Here is a 23101-nt window from a genome sequence, read left to right as displayed (position 1 = left end):
CAACAACATGCACAATAGGGCTGTCGAAAAAATGAGGACCACTATCCCACGTCATCAGGGAGGAAGGAGGTACTTGATTTGAAAACATTGCACTCCAATCAAGTGCATTATCTTCGAGACTTTTTCTTTGAGAAACAATCCTCTAGCCAATTACACTAGGCTACCGTCATAGTAAATTACCTCCTTTGAACTTGAAAAGCAGAGAATGGGATCCCATGTCGAATGTTACTTCAATCCAACAGAAGATCGACATGTGGAAAGAGAAACCCTTTCACGGTGGGCATATCAAAAATTTGTTGTTGCCAGGCATTGACATTGAAGCCTCTAACAAATGGTTGACTAATGGTGCAGTTTTCTATGAGACCGAAGCATTCCTAACTTCAATTCAGGATGCTTCGCTCGCAACAAAAAATTACAAACGGGAGATCCTTCACGACTCCTCAATGACCAACTCCAGCTGTAGGTTATGCAATTGTGAAGTGGAGACCATCCAGTACATAACATCTGCGAGTAGAATGTTGAGCAGTGCCGAGTATACCAATCGTCATAATTCCCTCTGCAAGATTCTCCATCAAAACCTTGCGTTGAAGTATAACTTAGTGGCAACCTACCATCCTTACTATAAGTATACTCCGCAGAGAATCTTGGAAAATGATCAGGTCAAACTATCATACTATCACACTATTGCCATCGGCTTCAGTGTTAATCACAATAGACCCGATCTAGTTCTGCTTCTCAAGAAAGAACGAGCGTGCTTCATAATCGATGTAGCCCTACCGTTGGACCAGAACACTGTTGAAAAGCAACTAGAAAAAATCCAGAACTACGGCCCCTTGGCGGACGATATCAAGCAGACTTGAAGACTACAAAAGATCGAAGTAGTCCGGGGGTAATTTCAGCTACGGGATTAGTCCCGCAAAATTTACATAAAGCGCTGAAAACGCTCGATCTTAGGGGTGGACTATACATGGAGATGTAAAAATCAGTTATCCTTGCAACCTGTGCTATAGTCCGAAGAATCATGTCCGGTAATAGTCTGCCCTAGTGGGCTTTAGTCTCGATCCGTATTGTCTTCAAATTAAAATCTACGTCTCTGCAGATTATAATCATCGCGTCACTGATTGAAACGTTTGCAACAATCGGAGATGCAGCAATACATTTTGGCATAGTCGCACACACTTTGGTTTGAAACGCATCATCGCTGTGATGCGGACCTTTGGATGTTGCCTTGTGAAGTTTATGGGTCCGATACTGTAACGATTCGCACAGCACAGCGTTGGTTCGATCGATTTCGTTCTGGTGAAGATACACCCCGTACTGTTAGGCCAATCGTCGTAGAAACCGATAAAATCGTCGAAATCATCCAAGTAGACCGGCATGTGACCATTCGCTCGATTGGTCAGGAACTGGGTAAGGACCATAAAACTGTTCGGAACCATTTGCAGAGATTGGATTCCAAAAAAAGCTGGATGTTTGGGTGCTACACGAGTTGACGGAAAAAAATCTCTTGGACCGAATCAACGCCTGCGATGCACTGCTGAAACGGAACGAATTCGACCCATTTTTGAAGCGGATGGTGATGAAAAGTGGATTACGTACGAAAATCTCAAGCGAAAAAGATCGTGGTTGAAGCGTGGCGAGCCGGCCCAAACCATCGCCAAGCCCGGATTAACGGCCAGGAAGGTTTTGCTGTATGTTTGGTGGGATTGGAAAGGAGTCATCTACTATGAGTTGCTTAACTATGGCCAGACCCTCAATTCGGTCCTCTACTGTGAGCAACTCGACCGTTTGAAGCAGGCGATTGACCTGAAGCGGCCAGGATTGGTCAATAGGAATGGTGTTCTGTTCCACCAGGACAACGCTCGGCCTTACACATCTTTAATGATCCGCCAGAAGCTACAGGAGCTCGGATGGGATGTTCTATCGCACCCATCGTATAGTCCGGACCTGGCACCAATTGATTACCATCTCTTCCGGTCCATGCAAAACGCTCTTGGTGCTACTAAGTTCGCCTCAAAAAGAGGCTTGGTTTTATAAGAGGGAGATAATGGAGTTGCCTTCTAAATGGCAACAAGTTTGCGAACAAAATGGCGAATATTTGACTTAAATCGGATAATTCTAAGTATGTTAAATAAAGCGTTAAAATTCGATCACAAATACGACATTACTTTTTCCCAATATATATATATTAGATATTAAATATATATATTTTTTGTTCTTACACGGAGGTGGAAAATCTTAGGAAGACACGTCCGCCCCCGCTCTACAACCCAAACGCCGGAGCTACAGCGAGCGCGTGTGGGATTCGCACCCACTAAAAATAACCCCTGGTCTCTCCAGCCCCTGCCCCGGAGGACCACCATTAAGGTATTACTTCGGGGCATCAGCAAAGCCGACGATGGTAGTCCCCTCTGGGGCGGGAAGAGCAAGCACCCCATTATACATATTTCACAATAGGTGACCAAGTACCGATACCTGTGGTACCCCGGCTGTGACAATGTATTCTTGGGGGGCGTCATCCGTCCAGAGTCCTCTCTGAGAGGTAGTTTTCCACCAAATTCACTAAGTATCCGGGACACCTATGTCAGCCAACGCCCCTTTAATTATATTCCAGTTGGCCGAGTTGAATGCGTTTTTGACATCCAGCGCCAACACGGCACAGCAACTGCCATAAATCAGTGCACCTTTTCCCTGGTTTACTACCATGGTAATTGCGTACTCCGTAGAGCGGGCACGTCGAAAACAAAACTGGCGTTCCGACAAACCATTGCTGGCTTCGATGATGAGTAGGAATCTGTTGTAGATGAGTCTCTCCATCATCTTCCCCATTGTATTTAGCAGACAGATAGGACGATATGACACTGGACAGGGAATATTCCTTCTTTTTGGCATGCCTCGAAGGTGTAGGCGAAAAGGTCAGGCCTAGTCTTCCCTGCTAGTTTCAAAGCTCGATTGGGGATACCACCCAAACGTGGGGCCTTGTTGTCACCGATCCTACCACATATTTCTCGCAGCTCCACAGTTACTGGAGGTATTATATCCTCATTAAGCTGGACAACCATTTGGCTTCCCCTATATTCTTGGTGAGGGAACAGAGTGGAGCGCGGATAGGTCACCTGGCGTGATCTCAGCAGCCTTTTCATTACCACTCTACGTATGTAACATATGCATAGAGTAAAGCCATAAGACTACCAGTTTATCACTATTGATGTTGGATCAATGGAAAGATTCAGCGATAAACGCCTACACCTGCCTCTCCCATTGCTGCAATTTTTTATCAAATTCCATAGGCTTTTGCAGGAGATGAAACCTTTCATTTATGTGAAAATTTGATGCTACCATACCCAGCTAATAGCTACGAAAACAAAGTGTTTAATTATAGGCTTTTGCAGGCCAGGCAAACTGTGGAGTGCTATTTTAGTATCCTTGCCTCATATTTTCATGTTTTTCGTTCACCTTTAGAATGTAAATACTTAAATCATTTGGCGTGCTGCATAGCTATCTAAGAAAATCTGCCATTTTGCAGCCTAGAGGCGGCATAACCGATAAAGATTTGCTTCCACACTTTCAATTATGTCCAATGCAATCAACAAGTGCTTGACGTGGATTTCAAGCCTTTGAATTCGCCCTGCATGCGAACATTCGCTGTTGTATTTATTTCATTGTTTCACAAAAACTCACTGCGAGTTACGTCACCTCACCGAGCTGCGTCTCAACTTGCGCTCGGCCTTACAATCAGTCTGCCATCAGTCGGACTAGACTGGATTAAAATCTAAATATTTATCAGTCATTGGCACAAACGATCAGTATGCCATAATTTTTCATCCTGACTGATGCTCTTCTCGCTTTCTTAAACTCGACATTCCCACCGACAGTTTCGAGTTTATGAAATATATTTAAAAATATCGAAAATATGCTCACCCTTATCATTTGCTCCTTCTTCTAGTTCCCAGCAAGAGGCATCTCCAATCGTGGAAAATACTAGGATGAGAGGAACCTCAAAGCTGCGACTCATTTGCGTATTCTTCAAGCTTCGTTAGAATAGTTCGGCTCTGCGTGGTCGACCCGATTCCCTGTTTTTATATTTTTGCTCTCCCATTGGGGACGTCATCGCCATTTCAATAGTTCCAGAAAGAAGGCTAATCCTATTGAAAAGACCAGAGCTGGGGTAATAAGCGAACCCTTGTAAAATGATGAGGAAGGCAGAATTACAAGAGATCGTTTCCACCTTACCGGATTAGGTAGCGTAATTGTCATCAAGCACATATCGGGCCACACTTCCGCTGAGCTGCACTTAGATTCGGACAGAGTTGTACTTAGGTGGATTGACTATTCGGCAATCAGCGATGCTAGAACAGCGCTGTCCTTGCAATTCACAGAAAACAACCCCTGAACGATCAGATGATGACATTGATTATGGTAAGCACTGGAATATTTGTCAGGCTACTCAGTAGCGAGTGATGGGACTTTGAAACTGCTGAAACACAATGATGAGAAAAACATTAATTTCTACACATTTAGATAAACTCTCTCTTCTCATCTTAAAAATTGACTGTTTTACTTAGACGACGATCACAACACACATAAACCTAAGAAGAATTAAATTACTTTTATTCTGTATCCAGGGTACGCCAAAACGTATCCTTTCCAATTCCTAGCAATCTCTACACTAAATACCGCTAACTATCTGCTTCTTCCTTCATCATTTGTTCGATCAGCCGCTTCCGTTCCTCCGCCTGCCGCATTTGTCTCAACACCAAACTCTCATAGTCTCGATCCGTGATTGAGCTCGTACTGCTCGACCCATGCTTCGATGGAGGATTGCCAATCCATTGTAATGTTAATGGATTTGCCAAATTTCCTTTCTCATAGCTGACTGCCATCTCGCCAGCATCTTGTGTCTTGAATTCCACCAACGCGCTTCCTTTTTTCTGCGAGGACACCACCATTGCAACGATTTCTCCATACTTTTTTAAATAGGTTCGCAAGGTTTCCTCGTTGTAGCCTCCATTTGTCGGGTCATCTTTTGCCGCCTTCCATTTGATTTTTATTCGATGCTGGGATGAATCGAAATCTGGGGAAAAGTTAATGGAAAATGTTAATTTTTGGATGTTTCCTGTTTAAGCCTAGACAGTGAAGAGGAAGTAACTTACGATGTTCCCTTTTCAAACGCTCCTCGCGCAGTTGTTGCCGCATCAATTCCTGTTCCTCCTCAAGCAATCGCGACCCTTCCTTCCGCAATCGTTCGATTTCATCCTTCAATTGTTCCTCGGGGGTCTTTTGGACGTTGTAACTTTTACTTGGACCCTTGACGAGTTTTGAGTTTGCTTCGCGTTCTCGCTGCTCTAGTTCCGCCTTGAGTTTTTGTCGTTTACTGTCGAGTTGTTTGTTTCGAAGTTCGGCGGCTTTTTTGGCATTCAAGACCTTATCGTAGGCGGCGCGGGCTGATGCATCCGAGAGAATTTCCAAAGCCTTTGATAGTTCGTGGAAGAGTTCAGCTGCTTTGGGATTGTCCGGATTTTTATCAGGATGGCATTCGAGGGCTTTTTTACGATAAGCTTTTCGGATCTAAAGAGGATAGCGAAATAAATTAATGATGCTCAGACGGAATCTTAGAATAAGTTAAGAAAGATTGTTGCAGCTGCGGCCACCGAGCGGACGCAGATAAATCATTCTATCAACACTCACCTCGGCCTCTGATGCCGAAATATCAATTGCGAGCAAGCCGTAGAAATCCACATCGCTGTATTTCTTCACGTCGACCATTTTTCTGTCTTAATTTCTTCTTTCTCGACGAAAATCCGACCCCAACACCAAAATGCGGCTAAACGTTTACTGTTTACCAGTGCCCGCCATCTGGAAATTTGACATCGAATTGTTTTTAGTCTATTGTGAACTACACTTTTGTTGCAAATTCCACAGGCAGATGGCACATTTCACCTATCAGTTGAGGTTATAGGTAGTTTGCAAATTGTCAACAAATAAACATTTTTTTGAAGAATCATCCAATCGGACCCGGTGACGGAAGTTTTCACAAATACGACTTTGAACCATATCAAATTGATATGATCTCGCTAATACGACCAACTGACCTAAGCGGCTACAAGGCCCTCATCCCCAGCATTGGAGTCGGGAATGTCGCCCAGTTAGCCGTGGATTTAATAATCGCAACCCTCAAACTGGAGCGGATCGGAACCGGATGGCATTCTGCACTAATGCCGGTATTCGGACCACCAGCCTATCATCACGACAACGTAAATAAAACCACATCCTTGGAAGTGTACGCGAACCAAGAACTGAAACTTGTCGTGTTCCAAATTCGATCGCCACTGGTTGCTTCACTTGTTGATCGATTCCATCAGGACCTGCTCGAATTCCTCGCCGCAAACAAATTCTCCGAAGTCATCATTCTGACCAGCAGTCATGCGTACGAGAAACATTCCGTTGAGACCTCACCATTTGAGTACATTGCCAACGAACAATTCAAAAGCCTCCACAAGGACACCCTGGACAAGCAAAATTGGCCCGAGTTCACCAACAATGTCCTGCACGGTGGCGGTAATGGGAAAAAGTTGCTGGCGTTATGCACGGAGCGAGACATTCCTGCGTTTTTGCTATTCAAATACGTTTCGGAGGGAGACAATTCACCGGACGCATCGCAGTTGCTGGGGGAATTGAATAAGTTGCACAAGTTGTTTGAGAGGGACGAAAATGGACAGGTGAAATTCACAACGCCTTTGTCGTGGAATTTGTTGTTCGGGAATGAACCGCCCGAGCTGATATTTTAGAGTGCGGCGGACTACAATCATTCAACTCATGAGAGATAAGCACTTTCGGTATTTCCCAATTTCGTACTGTCTGTCATCAATTTTTAAGGCTGTTAAGAGTTATTCATTGATTTTTCTATCTTGACCTGTCTCATAAAAGTTTCTACGGATAAGAAGTACTTTTGATGTATCCTTGAGAATCAATAAATTTACCTCAGAAAGAATTTGACTTTGTTTTTTTAAAATGCATGATGCCCTGTCCCTTGGCCACCAGACTATTCTCAGAACGGTTACTTTGTGTTAGTTATAGCATTCCCTTCCAATGGTAGGTAGGTATCAGTGGCCGCTCCGAGGAGCCCAATTAGCGCTTTGATGCGCCGTTTTGATGCCACAAACTCCTAAGACCGTGACTGTTGTTATGGGAGCAGGGAGGCAGAGTCCAGCCGGCTCGGATCTTCAGAGTCAGCGCGTGGCATTCACGAACAAAAGCAGCTCTCCCACCCTGCAGCCAGAAATCTCTCTGAGGTCCCCAAAGAATGGTTTACCAAGTGTCCGCAGCCTGAATCTAGCCAGAGCTGGCCAATCGCAGAGAAAGTGCATGAGGGTGTCCCTTCCTTCTCGGCAGGTTCGGCAATGCGAGTTGTAGGGTATGCCGAGTCTAGCAGCATGGTCGTCTATGGGCCAGTGCCCGGTGCAGACCGCCGTAATCTTGAATCCATTCGCACGCGTCTGGTACAGCTCTTGTGGTCAGGCTATGTTATAAGCGGGCCAAATTCTCCTAGACTTGGCACAGCTTGTAAGCCTTCGTCATCTCAGGCCCGCGGCTGCTAGGTAGTGCGAGTAGACTCGGCCTCCGACAGCCGCCAGCGGAACACCGACTGTATTCGCCGAAGGACTGTCAAGAACAGAGCCTTGCCTGGCAAATCCGTCAGCCCGCTCATTCCCTTCTATGTTCCTATGCCCGGGAGCACAGAGGAGAGTGACCTTGAGCGTGCCGCCCAAATGATTCAGTGCGTCTTTGCACTGTCTCACTAGCCTGGAAGATGTCGTTGCTGAGTACAAGGCCTTGATGGCCGCTTGACTGTCGGTCAAAATGGCTATGTTACGCTTGGGACTCGAATCACGCTCCAGCCATCGACTGACTTCCAATATCGCCAGTACTTCCGCCTGGAATACACTCCCTCAATGAATTTCCGGATTTTTTTCGCAGTTATGCCACATGCAACTGCGAGACGTCGAGTTGCTTCCTTTTGCTAGTCTGGATGCGAGGGAAAAACCTCTAGGATCTTCACGGATTCCTAGGTAATGATCTCATAATGCGCGCATTGGATATAGTCAGTCTTTATGAGGAATAATACGTTTCAAAATTGAAAATAGCGTAAAGCGAAGAATAAAAACGGAAATGAAACTGGTACATAAGTAGTGGGACCGAATAATGAAGGAGTGCACCCTACAAGGAGAATGCGGAAGCTTGGATAATGGCGGAAGAGAGAAGAGTAAGAATGAAGGAGGTAGAGATGATCTTCACATCAACATTCTGAGAAGGGTGAAAGCAGATCCAGAACTTCCCTATTTGGTACCAAAAGGGATATTCTGTTGGAACTCACGAAATGCAAGCATATAACTCGGGGCAAATTCTTCAATAAAATTGCAAAGCTTTCAAGACAGTAGGTAGACATAAGGGCTAGTATGCAGCAGACCACTATATAGAATGTAAGGATGTAGACGGGATTAAAAAGGAGGAAGAGAAGATTTACAAAACTTTGGAAAATGCAATGCTCCTTCTACCATCACACTGGTGGTGTGTTTGGACGCGAAAGGATGCGTCCTAAAAATTATAGCGGCGGAACCCATAGCTTTTTGAATGGAGTAGCCAAAGCACGAGCTAGATGCGGTCCTCGTAAATGGTTGGTACTTATAAAATTTCTTAAGGAAAGAACTGGGGTCTTTAAGAAATTTTATATATTTACGTAACACGTTAGCCAGGAGGTTCGATTGGTGTGTTAGTGAGCATTATATTTACAATGACCACTGGGCAATTTGTATGGTCACCAAAGGAAAATCGAGCTCGGGAAAGAGTTCTTACTAAATGAAAGTCGACTGCCCAGACGAAGCATGAAACTTTTGGAGAAAATATGTTTTTCCGAGGTGTTCAGGACCATATATCCCTAAATCACCTAGATTACCCAATGGGTTATGGAGAGCATGCAACGTAACCGTGCTTACAAAGAAATCCCAACTATTGGCAGAACAATGAAATCGCCATATTACGGTTCGCATGCTTTTGCGTCCCAACAGAACTAAAATGGTTGCCTTTACGAATGTATTGGTCGTGATTATTGGGAGGCTACCTGGAGGCCAAGTAGAATAAGTGGAAAGACCTGCAGTCAAGAAGGGTCGTCTAGGGTCATCATAGCGGCTTTCAGCGTCTTGAGTCATCTTTCGAGCATCATATTGGAGTGGAGGATGACTAACTGATTCGTTGTACGGATGCCTGAGTAGATGGTGAACAGCATGAAGTACTTCTTTACGGAAATAGTTTGGAATGTATGGCCTTATTCTCTAAGGTCTCTAAGTATATATTAGATCTGGAGTTGAAGATAGGAAACTCCCTAAATTTGTATTTAGAGTTGATCCTGAGGCTCTAGAGAACTTCGCCGTCTTTCTGCGCCTGCACGATTGTGGGAAAATCTACCTTGGCAGAGATCTTGACCGCCACCATATGTGATATAACATCGGCAACTACGTTATCCTTTCCAGACGCGTGTTGAATGTCGGAAGTGTATTGGCTGATAATCCTCAAGTAAGTCGAAGTTGTCGAGGGACATATTTTCGAGAACTTGTTTCAAAGTAGAGGTAAGCGGCTTATGGTCACACTGTGAAGTGCCTGCCTTCAAGGGAATACGGTACGCTGCTAGGTGTAGTTTCGTTGAGCGGGGTTCAGTTGCTTGGAAAAAAAGCTCAACGGCTGCCTGATTTGGTTCACTTTTTCACGAAAGACAGGCATGGTAATGTCTGAAGCATTGATAAATACTTCTTGGCATGCATCTTGCTGAGGGAATGCCAGAAGTGTAGATTCCACCAGATGCTTTGTAATAGTCTTAAACATCTCAGAACCACACAATCAGGTGGAAGTCATTGGTCTTCGGCTCAGACAGATGCAAGCGTTAAGGATGGATTGAAGGTGGGTAGCCTTGGGCAAGAAACGACGGTAGAAATTTAATATGCCCAAGAACCTTCTCAGATCCTAACTGTTTTCGGAAGCGACAAGCTCGTAATTGCTTGCACTTTGACTGGATCCGGTTGGATAACTTTGGGGGTAATTAGATGGTCGAGGAATCTCACCTGCGGTTGCAAGAATTTGTTTTTCTCAACATTGAGTGTTAGACGTTGAAAAATGCACTCCGGGTGTCCTAAATATTCGGAATCAAAGGAAGCCACGATCAGAACTTCATTCAAATAAGCGAAGCAAAAGTGGAGGTTTCGCAGTACCAAGTGGATGCATCATTAAAAGGTTGTCGCCGCATTGCACAGTCCAAAAGTCATCCTAGTGAACTCGAAGAGTCCGAAGAATGTTTACATTGTCGTTTTCGAAATGCCTTCGGGAGCTACAGGAGTTTGGTGATACGCCTTGACTAAGTTCCGGGCCTGTGATAGTGTTCGCAAAATCGTGGATGAGGGAGATCTGAAATCGTCTGGGCATTTAGACGTCTGTAATCGGATAGCAGAGTGGTTAGAGCGCAACGCGTACGGAAAGTCGCGGTTCAAATCTCATTGGTGGTAGTAGGATTTGTATCGTGATTTGACGTCGGATACCAGTCTTTCCGTGCCATCCCTACACTCCTTGCCTATGGTAACTCCGTAGGTACTTTATTGTTTTTCACCGTTTTTATGCGTCTCTTCAAAGCATAGTACAAATTCTTTTGCTTGCAATTTGAATACAGAGAATATTTGATTGAAGCAATTTACGTAGAAATCGCATTTTTTAGTGACGAATCGAATTACATATACAGCACGTAGCAAATTCCTCTGTGTGTGTAAACAAGGAACGTCTACCCGTAGATTTATAATAGCTGCGACTTCATCTTAGTGGCTGGATCCCTAAAGGAGGATCATAATCCTTTGCAGCCAAATACCCTACTTGACAACTGAGTTTGGTTAGTCGTCCAGAGAAGCAATGACTAGAATAGTCAACATAGCGACCATGTCATCCTTTTATCACAGTTGCGCCTTGTAGGACGTTATGATCATGTCCGAAATTAGGACTTCCGCAATCGATATGGCGCTTTACTGATTGTGGCGATTGTGCCTCCGATGATATGGTCGTGTAATCCGAACTGACAAGAACTCACGAAGATTTAGTAGAATATTTAGGTCGATAGGAAGCGACCCAAAACCTAAACGAAACAACGACAGCTTGATATGCTGGGTAGTGATTTGAGAGCGTTTCGACTCCACCCGTATCAAGCTTATGATCAGAAAAATGACGCACTAGACCTAGACAAAACGGACATCAGAAGTGGATGGACTTATTCGTATGGAAACTCATCTGAAAAATACAGGAGCAGGACCGAATGGTCAATTCAATGCAACAAAGAGTTGTACCACTTTTGTAAGGAATCATTTGTGTTCAAAAGAAATGTAATCTGCTGCTCCGCTGCTTCCTCGAAAGAATGAAGCCCATTAGATAGATACGCCAATCGGAGAGTGCAGTTGCAAGATCGATTGCATTGGAGAATGAAAACAATGAAGACCAAGGTTCGATTGTTATTGGGATCTTGCATAAAAATGATATGTTTTGATTGATGATGTCAGGAATTGGAGGGTGTCGGATGAACCCTCAATGTCTGATCACAGGATAATCAGATTCGACATTGAGGGTAACTCCGAAATAAAAAGAATAATAAGGAATTCCAAGAGAACGGATTGGGAATCCTACACAACGTACCTGAGCAACAACATTGCCCACCTTCAAAGGGGCGGTGACATCAGGAGCGAATTGGAATTAGAAACGGTGGTGGAAGACCTCAACAAAATCGTCATTGACGCATATGAGGCCAGCTGTCCGGCCAAGACAGTCAAGTCATCAAGGGATGTACCATGGTGGAACAGGAACCTAGCCAGAATGAGAACGGAGGTACGAAAACTCGAACTACGAAAACAAACCGGGGACTGGCGGAGGTATAAAAATGCACTGACTGCGTATAGCAACGCGATCAGGGAAGCGAAACGGAACAGCTTTAGGGAATTCTGTGAAGGGATTGAACAGATCACAGAAGCAACCAGGCTGTACAAGGCTGTAGCCAAAGACGGGGGAATATCCTCTGTCTGCTTGAAAAAGGAAGATGGGACATTCACCGAGAATGAGGAGGACAGGGTACACCTGCTTCTCAGAACTCATTTCCCGGGGTCCTACCCCTCGTCGGCAGGCGACAACAATCTGCCTGACACCCCAACAACGAATAAAAGGGGAAGGAAAGAGAGCTGGAAACTAGCAAAAGAGGTATGCTCAGAAGCTAGGCTAAGATGGGCAGAACTTTTCAACCAATGAAATCTCCCGGAGTAGATGACATTTTCCCAGCACTTATCCAGAGAGGCCTAGGAATTATCTTAGAGTCTCTTCTGAGGGTGGTAAGGGGGAGCATAGCACTGGGTTACATACCAAGGGCATGGAGACGGGCAAAAGTGGTCTTTATTCCGAAAGCGGGTAAAAAGAATCCTTTTCACCCTAAATCTTTCAGACCAATCTGCCTAACATCGTTCATACTCAAAACGGTGGAGAACGTCATAGACAACTATATTAGAACTAACGTTCTAAAGCGTAATCCCCTACATCACTGTCAACACGCTTACCGGGCAGGACGGTCAACTGAAACTGCTCTGTATCAGCTGACAGAGGTACTACGGGACGCCATAGAAACAAAAGAAATTGCACTGTGCGCGTTTTTGGATATCGAAGGAGCATTCGACAACACATCGCACACAGAGATACAGGATGCCCTGAGCCGCAAAGGAGTGGGAAACACCGACACTCTGGATGGACAAAATGCTAGAAAGCAGACAGATAGAGGTACAAACAGGTACCAATTCTATTATCATGAACACCACTCAAGGCTGTCCACAGGGTGGAGTACTATCGCCGCTGATGTGGAGTATGGTAGTGGATGAACTCCTGGATGTGTTAACTAATACTGGAATACAAGTCCAGGGCTACGCGGACGACATTGTTCTAATCTGTAGGGGCAAATATGAAGATACCCTATGTGATAGAATCCAAACTGGATTAAGGGTTACTAGTGCCTGGTGCAGGAAGGTGGGACTGCGGATCAACCCAACCAAAACCACCATAGTACCATTCACTAGGAGGCGTAAGCTGGATCACCTGAAAGCCATAACATTACATGATATGGAGGTGAAACGAGAAACAGAGGTCAAATATTTGGGAATTACGCTAGACCAAAAATTACTCTGGAAGACACATGTCGGAAACACTTGTCGAAAAGCCACGGGGGCTCTGATGACTTGCAGATCCATAGCAGGAAAAAATGGGGTTGCAGCCCGAAGATACTACTTTGGATATATGTATACTGCAATAGTAAGGCCAATGATTACCTAAGGAGCGGTAATCTGGGCAGAAAGAACCCAACTCAGCACACAAGCCAGGGAATTACATAAGCTCCAAAGGCTGGCTTGCGTGTGTATCAGTGGGGCAATGAGGACATGCCCAACGGCATCCCTGGAGGTCCTTCTGGGATTAACCCCTCTCCATCTGCACATACAGATGCAGGCAAGGAGATCAATATTCAGGATGGCCGGGAATATGAATGAGGCGAGGAGCTGCCTAAATCGAAGGAAGATTGATATCCTTTCTAGGCGGTATTCCGAATTACTGATACCGAGGGACAACATGACAACGAGGTTTCACTTCGATAAGAAGTTTGAAACACATTGGAGTAACAAGGCAAACTGGGAGAGCGTGGCTGTGACATACGGCTTAAACCAGCAATTGATTACTTGGTACACTGACGGATCCCTCACAGCAGAGGGAGCGGGTGCCGGTGTCATTGGTCCAAGGAAAATGTACTTTGAGCCAATGGGCAGGTACACTAGCATATTCCAAGCGGAAATTTACGCCATAGACAAATGTGCCTCCTTTAATCTGCAAAGGAACTACAGGGGTAGAACATAACTATATAGCCAAGCAGCGATCAAGGCACTTAGGTCCAACCAGGTGAACTCTAAACTGGTATGGGAATGCCTTGAGAGACTGAATACACTCGGCTCGTTCAACAAGGTCTGGATACTTTGGGTTCCAGGCCATGCTGGGTTCGAAGGCGAGGCAGCGGATGAACTTGCCAAGAAGGGAGCAGGGATGCCTTTACACGGGCCAGAACCCTTCTGTGGAATCGGAAACGGTTTCATGAATCTAAGAAACGAAGAGAAACGGTTGAGGGAACTATATTGGGCGGGCCTACCAGGGATGGAGCAGTCCAGGGTGCTTATTGGGGGATACGAACCCATGCGTACAAAGGATTGCTTAAACCTCACCAAAAAGAACCTCCGAATCATAGTGGGAATTCTCACTGGTTATTGTCGGCTGAACTATCACCTAGGGAAGCTAGGGATATCTACGGACACTGCCTGCAGGTTCTGTGAGGAAGAGGACGAAACCTCTATGCACGTCCTGGGACAGTGTCCGGCACTTGTGCAAAGTAGGTCGATACATCTGGGAGAACACTTAATACCAGATGCAAAGCTGAAACTTCTGGAAGTGGGGAACATACTAACGGTTACAGGCCTGCTTGTAATACTATGATCAACAGGTACACTATAACCAGTAAAAGGGGCACAATAGTTCTTCAAGGACGCGGTGCGACTTTCCCTTAACACTTAACTTAATGATAATATTAAAAACAAGTTGAGAACGGAAGCGCAATAAAAGAAAATGTTGCCAAACACTGTGAAAAGGGGCATAATTTTCTTCAGTTCAAATATATGCTATGCGCGCATATTACTATATATTAGCCAACGATATCGACAGCATCATCAGTACCATAGATAAGTAGCGAATGTTCCTTCAATTAAGATGTTTGCAAAGCTTACGATGAATGAAATTTATACATTACCTGAAGTAATATTGCCAATACAATGCATCCTCCGCCATATATTGTTCACTGCTTTCGTCCGAAATTTGATTTTTTTATTAGTTACTTTTGTAACTATTCAGCTTTTCCGCTAATTTTTGCACAGGCAAATAAGTTTGGTGTTTCTTCTCCATATATACTTAGAGCTTAATAAACAGCAACCAAATTATTAATTCATTCGTTCCGTTTAACACATTATTGTCCTATAAAAAACGCTTTAAATTCGATAAAAAATTATTTGTTTTTTTTCCACGAAATAAAATCAATATTGTCTAATAATACATACATTTTTCTCTTGAGGATTATTTATCCTAAAAAAATAAAATAAAACTTCTATGAATAACGCGCTATACACGAACATATCTATTTATCACTGGTTTTATTCGCTTTAGTTGTATCTTCTACTAAACTGATCATTTCAAATAACTTATCAACATTTTCGCGTCTAATATCGTTACTTTCGATTTCTTTCGTCCAATATCGAACATCAATTTGTAATTGTAAACGAATTTTATCATCATCAGACATTCCTTGACGATCATTGGATGACTGAATATTGGCCGTTGTGGTTGAAGTACTTTTCTCACGAAGATTTTTCAAACGGCGTAGGGATTCTTCCGTTTTCTGAACAGATGTCAGGACTTCTTCGATGGCTTTAAAATATCTAATAAGAGAAATCAATTAAAACAATTATAAATCAATTTGTTTGCATATACTTACTGCACAGAAATTTTAGAGAATGCTGTTGTGAACAACTGTCGTATCTTTTCGTTTCCAATTTGCTCGTGGAAATCTTTTTTGAATACTTTGAATGGCTCAAGCATGAGATCCACATACGAGCAATGTTTCCTGGGTACATCACGGTTCGTTTTTCGATATAATCGGGGAATATCGTTTGTTTGGCGAATGTGTACAGAACTTTTAGTGATGATCGATTTGATTAGGACATCTTCTATGCTACTCATTTGTTTCAGTAGACGATTTCGTGATTCTTCGATGCATTTTTCTAAGGAAGAAATATGTTCTCGCACCTGCTGAGGAGCTTTCTCAGTTGCAGTCTGGAGTATCGTTGGAAACTGGTCCATTAATACCTGCGCGTCCATGTGCAGAACGACGAGGAATAGATTTCTATCTAGTTTCTGTTCACCAGCGGGCGTGCTAGTTGGTTTTTCAATCTCTTTCATAGCGTCCCCCATCCATCGAGCAGTTCTTGATATAATTTGAAGTGTCAGCTTCCAAAACTTTGAGAATAAATCTTCGATATAGACACCATCCTCCCATAACTTTGTTATGCAACTCAGAGCGGTCTGAAATATGACGCATTTCAGATCTTTCGCCTTAAAATTAAATGTGCTTTCAGTAAGAGGTTGATCGCACACATTCTCCAATCGACCGGCGATTTCTTGAAATCGTATCTGGAAGTAAACTGGCAAGTTCCATCGCGATTGGAAGCTTTTATACTGCGCATGCTGACGGAATTCATCGATTGCTTTTTGTGTTCCTAGCATTTTTTCCACATTGGCTAGAAAGTCCAAAGTACTTTTGTATTTGACATAAAACGAATCTGGATTTCCCGGGGCAAATATTGAAGCAAGATTCAATTCTAAACGTCGTTCAACTTCTTGCCAGAAACTGTTCACCAGGAAATTGAAACCTTTCACCTTATCGGTATGATGTGTAAGAAGTAGTAAATCTTTCATATGCAACGAGATGAAATCTAAAATCTGATTATAGATTCCAACTAGACCTTGTGATGAATTCTGCAATTTGCTTTCAGAAATTCTGGTATTCATATAAGTACCGACAACGTCTTCTCGGAAAACAGTTTCTGCCGCCTTGTATTCATCTAAGGTGGCGTAAATTCGCAGGCACCGCTCTAAGGAATCTGCGTCCATTTTTAAGGCCTTTAGAAAATATTCTCGTAACTTTCCTAACAAATCTTTGTGTAAACTTTCCGTTTTCTCCGCTTGGGCTTTGTCCAGATACTCGGAGCAAAATTTAACATGAAACTGTAACTGAACTAACTCAAGTGCAGCTCTCTCCAAGACTACTGGCCTAATGTCCTCCGTACTCAGTTGATTCCCCAGCAAATCCGTTAACTTGTTAATGGAATTGTAGACTTTTGCCAAGCTTTTCAGATTTTTCTTGTATTGTCTAAGTAGTTTCTTTTGATTGAGACACTCTTTAATCTCGTTCATTGTATCCGTGATGACTTGCTTCACCCCAAGAACTTCATCCCCCAGCTGTTCGACTGGTGTGTGGATTGTATTAATTTGGTGGTCGAGTCCAACTAGATTTGTAGATAGATTGACGAAATCTGCATAATCTTCGTTTATTAGTTCGATCATAGCAGAACGAAGCACTTTTAAATATATGCCGAGATCGTCACGCATTATTTCCAGGGAGGCAGCATTGCGATGTTCGTGGAGAAAATCATCCACGGAAAAGGTTTTCTGTCAAATTGGAAAGGAAAAATATGAATATCTCATTTGGTGAAAATAATAAACTTGTTTATTGTTAAGATTAGAGAAATTCAAGTCACATATTAAACTCATCTTCCGTCACTATTAATGGATTTTTCCATCAGAGGAAGTGAACTAGCAAACCTTTTAATATTATACAAATAAGAACTATTAGATGCAGGAACATATAACCATACGTAACCAACGGATGCAACTGGATTGGCTGATGTTGATTTTCAATCTTCTTAGTCTATTTACCGATATGTGAGAAGTCGGGCTAATCAATAGGTTGAACGCTTGCTAAGTTTCCTTAGGAAAACTTTCTCATGACAAAAACTACTGCGTTCGGCCACATGACTTGAAGAGACTGGAAGAACACGAGATGTTCCCAAGGCAGGGAGCAGGGAGGATATCGTTGCTGTTGCTCAAGATGTCGAAGGGGAGCCCAGTACATCAACCAGACGACGTGCCACCCAATTGGGCATTAGCCGGCGATCCCTACGCAGAATTTTGGTGGAAGATTTGAAGATGTTTTCTACAAAGTGCAGATAGTGCATCAACTGTTAGCCGTTGACCGACAAACGCGTCAATACCGAATTTTTCCTTCCTCAATTGGATGAATTGGAACTGCAGAAAATGTGGTTCGAACAGGACGGTACAAAGGCGTACACTGATCGAGCCACAACCGATATTCTGAAGCAAGCATTTCCAGGTCGCTCAATCTTCCGGTTTGGTGATTTGTACTCGCCGGCCAGATCACCCGATTTAACCGTTCCAGTTTTTTTATGGGGTTTTGGAAGTCGTGACTTTACTCGACTTGATAGAATAAATTCTAATGGATTAAATAAACAAATTTCACAAGCAGAACCAAAGTTTTTCATTAAGAAAAAATACAGCAAAAGAATATCTGGTTATTACTTTTGCCCCACCCTGTAGTTGACTCGAATCCGATTCCCGACAGAATCTTGACTCGATTTTGGTCAAAGAGCATTAGGATCGGGCACTGCTACACACCAACAGAGATTTCGAATATAGGCAAGAAAGATGCTTTCAATAAGCAACTACAAGCAGTTCAGAACAGGCTACCTAAAGGTAACATTGTGATCGAGATGGGTGATCTGAATGCCAAAGTGGGCTCTGACAATATCTTGCTTGGGCAAAGATAGTCAGGATCGGAGTGACCGTAACAACAATGATAAAAGGTGGCACACTGTTAGAGGATAGAGTCTGCAACAAAGTCAGTTAAGTTTCGACAGACCGATAACGAGCATTTAACTAGATCGACCATATCGTGATCAGCAGTACATTCAGGAGTTGTCTTCTGAATGTGCGTAATAAAAGAGATGGTAATATCGGTCTTGACCTTATGTTAGCTTGTGTCTGCTCGCAGGGGAAAGGAATGTCGGCTCTCCAAATTCAATATTGACCATCTTCGCGATCCAGCTGTCATCCAGCAGTGAGAAAACTTCCTCTACGGAAGTAACTAACAGTCACTTACGTGTGGTACTGACGAATGGCAACTCCGCTAGCGGCAAACTAGCTCCGGAAGTGTTGAGGCCAGGCTGTCGGGGATGGTCATCGAGCAGCTCCCAGAAGGCTAAGACAAATAAGGAGGATTCATCTCCTGCTTCGATTCCTCCCAGGTGGTCCGTGGGTTCCAGGTTATAGCATGAGAGGGCCAATTCTCTATGAGGACGTGAAGCTGAAGGTCATCATACTCGACGAGATCCTCAGGAGGCCGATCATCATCGAGCATCTGGTTGCCGAAGATCCGCCTGTATAAGGACAAGCTCGTCCAATCCTTCGACGTTAAAAACCCCAGGATCCCCATGGGGACTGGATGATTATCAAGAAGGATTAACCCCAGGCAAACAGTCAAACTTTTCTATTCGATATAAACAGAGAGTGGATGCAGGCACTGGGAAAGGCAGATCACAAAGTACGGTTTGGAGTCAGGAACTGGACCACTACTTGGATCCAGTCGATGGCCTGTTAATAGGATGCAACGTCAATGCAGCTTAGAGATCAACGAAAGGGATGAATCATTCTTTGATTTGATTATTAACACAAATCTATCGGTGTGTAACACGGCTAGTACACCAACCTTCCATTTTCCCAGCTCGGAGAACTGTGACAGTTGGGCGGAGGTTCTGGTATCACCTTACTGAACGACCATGGGATTCTTAGGGTGAAGAACTAGAGAGTGTCTGACCAGAGAGCTTTCTTAGATCACAGTTAGATATTTTTCAGATTTCGCTGCAGAGGTCCATATCCTTTTCAGATACCTCAGTGGGATCGACTAGATGATGTTTGGTCAAACTATCGAAAACAAACTTTCAGGTGCGCAAATTACATTCGAAGCCGCTTGAACGTCTCGTGCCCTGCTAAATAGAGCCAGAAGACATTGTCACCGTCGTGGAATGAAGATCTGTCCAGCCTCAAAAAGCTGACTAGGGGGCACAAATATTGGCAACTATACAAGGACTGCTTGAAGAAGTACATGAAAACTGCCAAAAGGGGGTCCTGATTGGACTATTGTCAGAACATTGAAAGCACCAGCGAATCTGCGAGAAACAGTAAGATTCTGTTAATCTTTTCTTAAAACGTTGAAAGGCTCGTGAACGAAATTTTCTGATAAAATCCTGGAGCAGTAGTTCAGACGTCATTCACCAACGAGAAGGACTGTGAGTCACAGCCTTGCTTATAGAGTATGCAGTCCCAGTCGCATAAAACTATCAAATCGATAATTACTAAGGATACGATCGGCTATAAACGCATATAAATCTTCGGGCCCAGATGGAATAGTGCCTGTCATGCTACAGACGCCGCAAGAAGCCGAAAGCGAAGGACTTTCGACCAGTCGATCAGTCCCACCTCTTTCGTGTTGAAAACCTTAGAGCGCGCCTTATGGATTATGAAAAAAAAGCCTTTCTCTAAGTCCCAGCACGCTTACCTCAATGGCAAATCCACAGAAACCGCTCTCCAGAAGGTACTTGGCATGGTTGGGCGGTCACTACAATGAAGTAGTACACTCTAGCTGCCTTCCTGGATATAGAAGGAGCATTCAACAACGTTAGTACCAACCCCCTCAAGGAAGCCTTAACAAGTATTGTATTAAAGGGATTCTTTCAGCATTGGATAATATCCATGCTAAGAAGTAGGATAATTCTGTCTAGGGTGGGAAGTAGTCACTTGGCCAGAGCTGTGAGTAAGTGTAAGAAATGTGTGCTTGTGGGCTGCAAGATGTATTCTCGGCAGAAATCCAACCAAAACCGAGCTTATGCTATTCACCATCAAGACAAGTTTACCCGAATTCCATCATTGCTCCAAAATAATGTATGTGGATGGAATCCTGGAGCCAAAGTTAAATTGGAGATTGAACATAAAAGTGACTGTTAAGAAGGTCTGTATAGATTCCTACGCCTGCAAGAGGACCTTTGCAAGGATGGTTCTCTGGTTGTACGTAGTCGTGGTAAGTTCCATTCTAACGTACGGTTCTATTACGTGCTGGCAGACGCTGAGCAGAAAGTACAATAGAAAGAAGCTTAATATGATTCAAAAGACCACGTATTCAGACACTACAGGGGTTCTGTATTCCTACAAGGCAGATGCTCTCAATATACCTTCTCCCCTTAGACCTCCGTATTAATTACGCAGTAGCGTGCAGCGCGGACAGCGTAGCCCTATGGCTATAGTAACATCCTAGACGAAATACCTAGGGAACTCTGGGCATTTCCCATGAACTGTGCCAAACGCGAACAAAACTTCACGAGACTTTGCTGTGGATTTTACCGGGGGTGTGTTGCAAGACTGACACAGACGGATCAAAGTGTGGAGTCGGTACGGGAGTTGTCGTCGTACGGTCTCCCAAGATTTGCCAGTGTATTCCAAACGGAAGTACTAGCGATGCTGGAAGCCTGTCGATAGCTGAGGCATAATCCGAGCCCCAAGCCTAACATAGCCATTCTGACCGACAATCAAGCCGCCATTAAGATCTTGTACTCAACGACGACATTTTCTTGGCTAATGGGGCACTACAGGAACGCGGTTAAAATTTTTAGGCGGGACCCTCAAGGTCACCATCTTCTGGGTTCTGAGGCGTAAGAACAGAGTAATGTGTGGGCTAAGGGACTGGTTAGCCGGAGCTTTGTCCTTTGCAGTCCCTGGGTGGGCAAATCTATGTCCCGCTGGTGACTGTAAAGGATGGAATATATTCGCACTAGTTAGCAGCCTCAGATGGCGAAAGCCACGGCCAAGTCAAGGAGGCTTAGATCCGTCTAAAACAAGACCCGATCGCGAGAGCTCTTATGTCAGACGAGTGCAAATGAATACAAGATTACGGTGTTCTGCATGGGGCACTGCCGCCAGACTCGGCATACCGTACAATTCGCATTGCCGAAACTGCGGAAAAGAGGGAGAGAAATCCTCAGGCACTTCCTGTGTCATTACCCGGCTGTAGCTAGCGCCAGGCTACGGACATTAGATAACCCATTCTTTGAGGATCTTAGAGAGATGTGTAGTTGTGGGAGAGCTGCTTTCCTTTATGAATACTACGGATTGGCTTTGAAGATCTGAGCCGGCTGGACACGCCTCTTTGAGTTAGCATACATGATCTTAGGAGTTTGTAGCATCAAAACGGCGTACCACAGCGCTAATTGGGCTTTTCGGAGCGGCCACTGATACCTAACTACCTTATCCCATCGAAAAGTAGGAAGAATTTTAGTTTTATTGTTGGAATTCTGACTGGTCATAATTAACTATGTTTGGAATAATTACTCTCCAAAATGATACATGGCCATCCTGAATGAGGAAAGAGACACGGAACATTTTCTATTTGATTGTCCCGCATATGGACGCATCAGACATCAGACTTTTGGGGTTGATGTGATCTAGCTGCAGCGAAGAGTATTCACTAACGGAAAGCCTGCGATACATACATGAATCCGGGATATTCCTTTAGACTGGGGAAAACAATAGACAACTAAGGACAGAGCGGTCGGAGACTGCCTCTCCACCACCGCAACAAGCACACAGTTGGATATTAAGTAAGAAGACTATGACATTGGATCAAATTGTATACCGGGGAAAGGCTTTATTGTTCAGACGTGAAAAATGTAATTGTATAACTTTCAACAGAATCCTGAAAACTTCATTACCAAGCTACCGGCAAATGTAGACATGCTTCTACCGCAGAAAGCGATAAAGTTAATAACATTTTCCTTATCAGTTCCACCTGATATCAACATTGGCCAATTGAGAAGGAATTGCATCTGCTCGAATTCTTACCTTCATGAATTCATTTTTATCGAAGCACAACTCGGGCGGCGCGGCCGGCAACGAGAACAGATCACTACTTTTCGGCATTTTTATATTTAATATTCAACATCAACATTTAATCCCGACCAGCCCCTACAACTCAACTTCCGACACATCACCATCATCCAACAATTTGACAGACGTCAATGTCAAAGAGAATAACAAATAAACCTTCAAACTGAACTGTTATACACAGTCTGTGCGTGGAGAATAGAAAGTTTCCAGGGCAAGATGCAGGCAGTTACAGTCAGATTTTAGGGATTGCAATTCGTCTGAAGTTTGGATACATGATTAGAGGAGTTTTATAGTTAAAAAGCTTTAACATTCACCGCACTTAGCCATTGGTTTCAACCCAATAATGAATTAATCTTGACAGAATATTATCAGCTGATGCGAGACACCATCATATCCA

The 23101-nt window shown here is 43.8% G+C and overlaps 3 protein-coding genes across 3 annotated transcripts; 1 reads left to right on the top strand and 2 right to left on the bottom strand.

Annotated features, from left to right (window-relative positions):
• Positions 1 to 4534: 4534 nt before the first annotated feature.
• On the bottom strand, positions 4535 to 15071 carry LOC119659045 (dnaJ homolog subfamily C member 17). Its single transcript, XM_038066952.1, has 4 exons — positions 14894 to 15071; positions 5689 to 5856; positions 5154 to 5568; positions 4535 to 5074 (listed from the first exon to the last, which is right to left on the bottom strand). Exons 2-4 carry the CDS (start codon positions 5764 to 5766, stop codon positions 4680 to 4682), a joined length of 888 nt encoding a protein of 295 aa, XP_037922880.1. The 5' UTR covers positions 5767 to 5856; positions 14894 to 15071; the 3' UTR covers positions 4535 to 4679.
• LOC119659046 (proteasome assembly chaperone 2) lies at positions 5940 to 6991 on the top strand. Its single transcript, XM_038066953.1, has one exon. The coding sequence runs from the start codon at positions 6066 to 6068 to the stop codon at positions 6786 to 6788; it is 723 nt and encodes a 240-aa protein (XP_037922881.1). The 5' UTR covers positions 5940 to 6065; the 3' UTR covers positions 6789 to 6991.
• A 106-nt stretch (positions 15072 to 15177) lies between the features above and the next one.
• Positions 15178 to 22821, bottom strand: LOC119659044 (conserved oligomeric Golgi complex subunit 2). The gene is made up of 3 exons (XM_038066950.1): positions 22660 to 22821; positions 15632 to 17364; positions 15178 to 15575 (listed from the first exon to the last, which is right to left on the bottom strand). Exons 1-3 carry the CDS (start codon positions 22735 to 22737, stop codon positions 15275 to 15277), a joined length of 2112 nt encoding a protein of 703 aa, XP_037922878.1. The 5' UTR covers positions 22738 to 22821; the 3' UTR covers positions 15178 to 15274.
• Between the last annotated feature and the right edge of the window lie 280 nt (positions 22822 to 23101).

Source organism: Hermetia illucens, chromosome 6, assembly GCF_905115235.1.
Source record: "Hermetia illucens chromosome 6, iHerIll2.2.curated.20191125, whole genome shotgun sequence".
NCBI classification, from domain to species: Eukaryota; Metazoa; Arthropoda; class Insecta; order Diptera; family Stratiomyidae; genus Hermetia; species Hermetia illucens.
The sequence above is the reverse complement of the archived record's forward strand: the minus strand, read 5'-3'. Positions and strand labels throughout refer to the sequence as shown.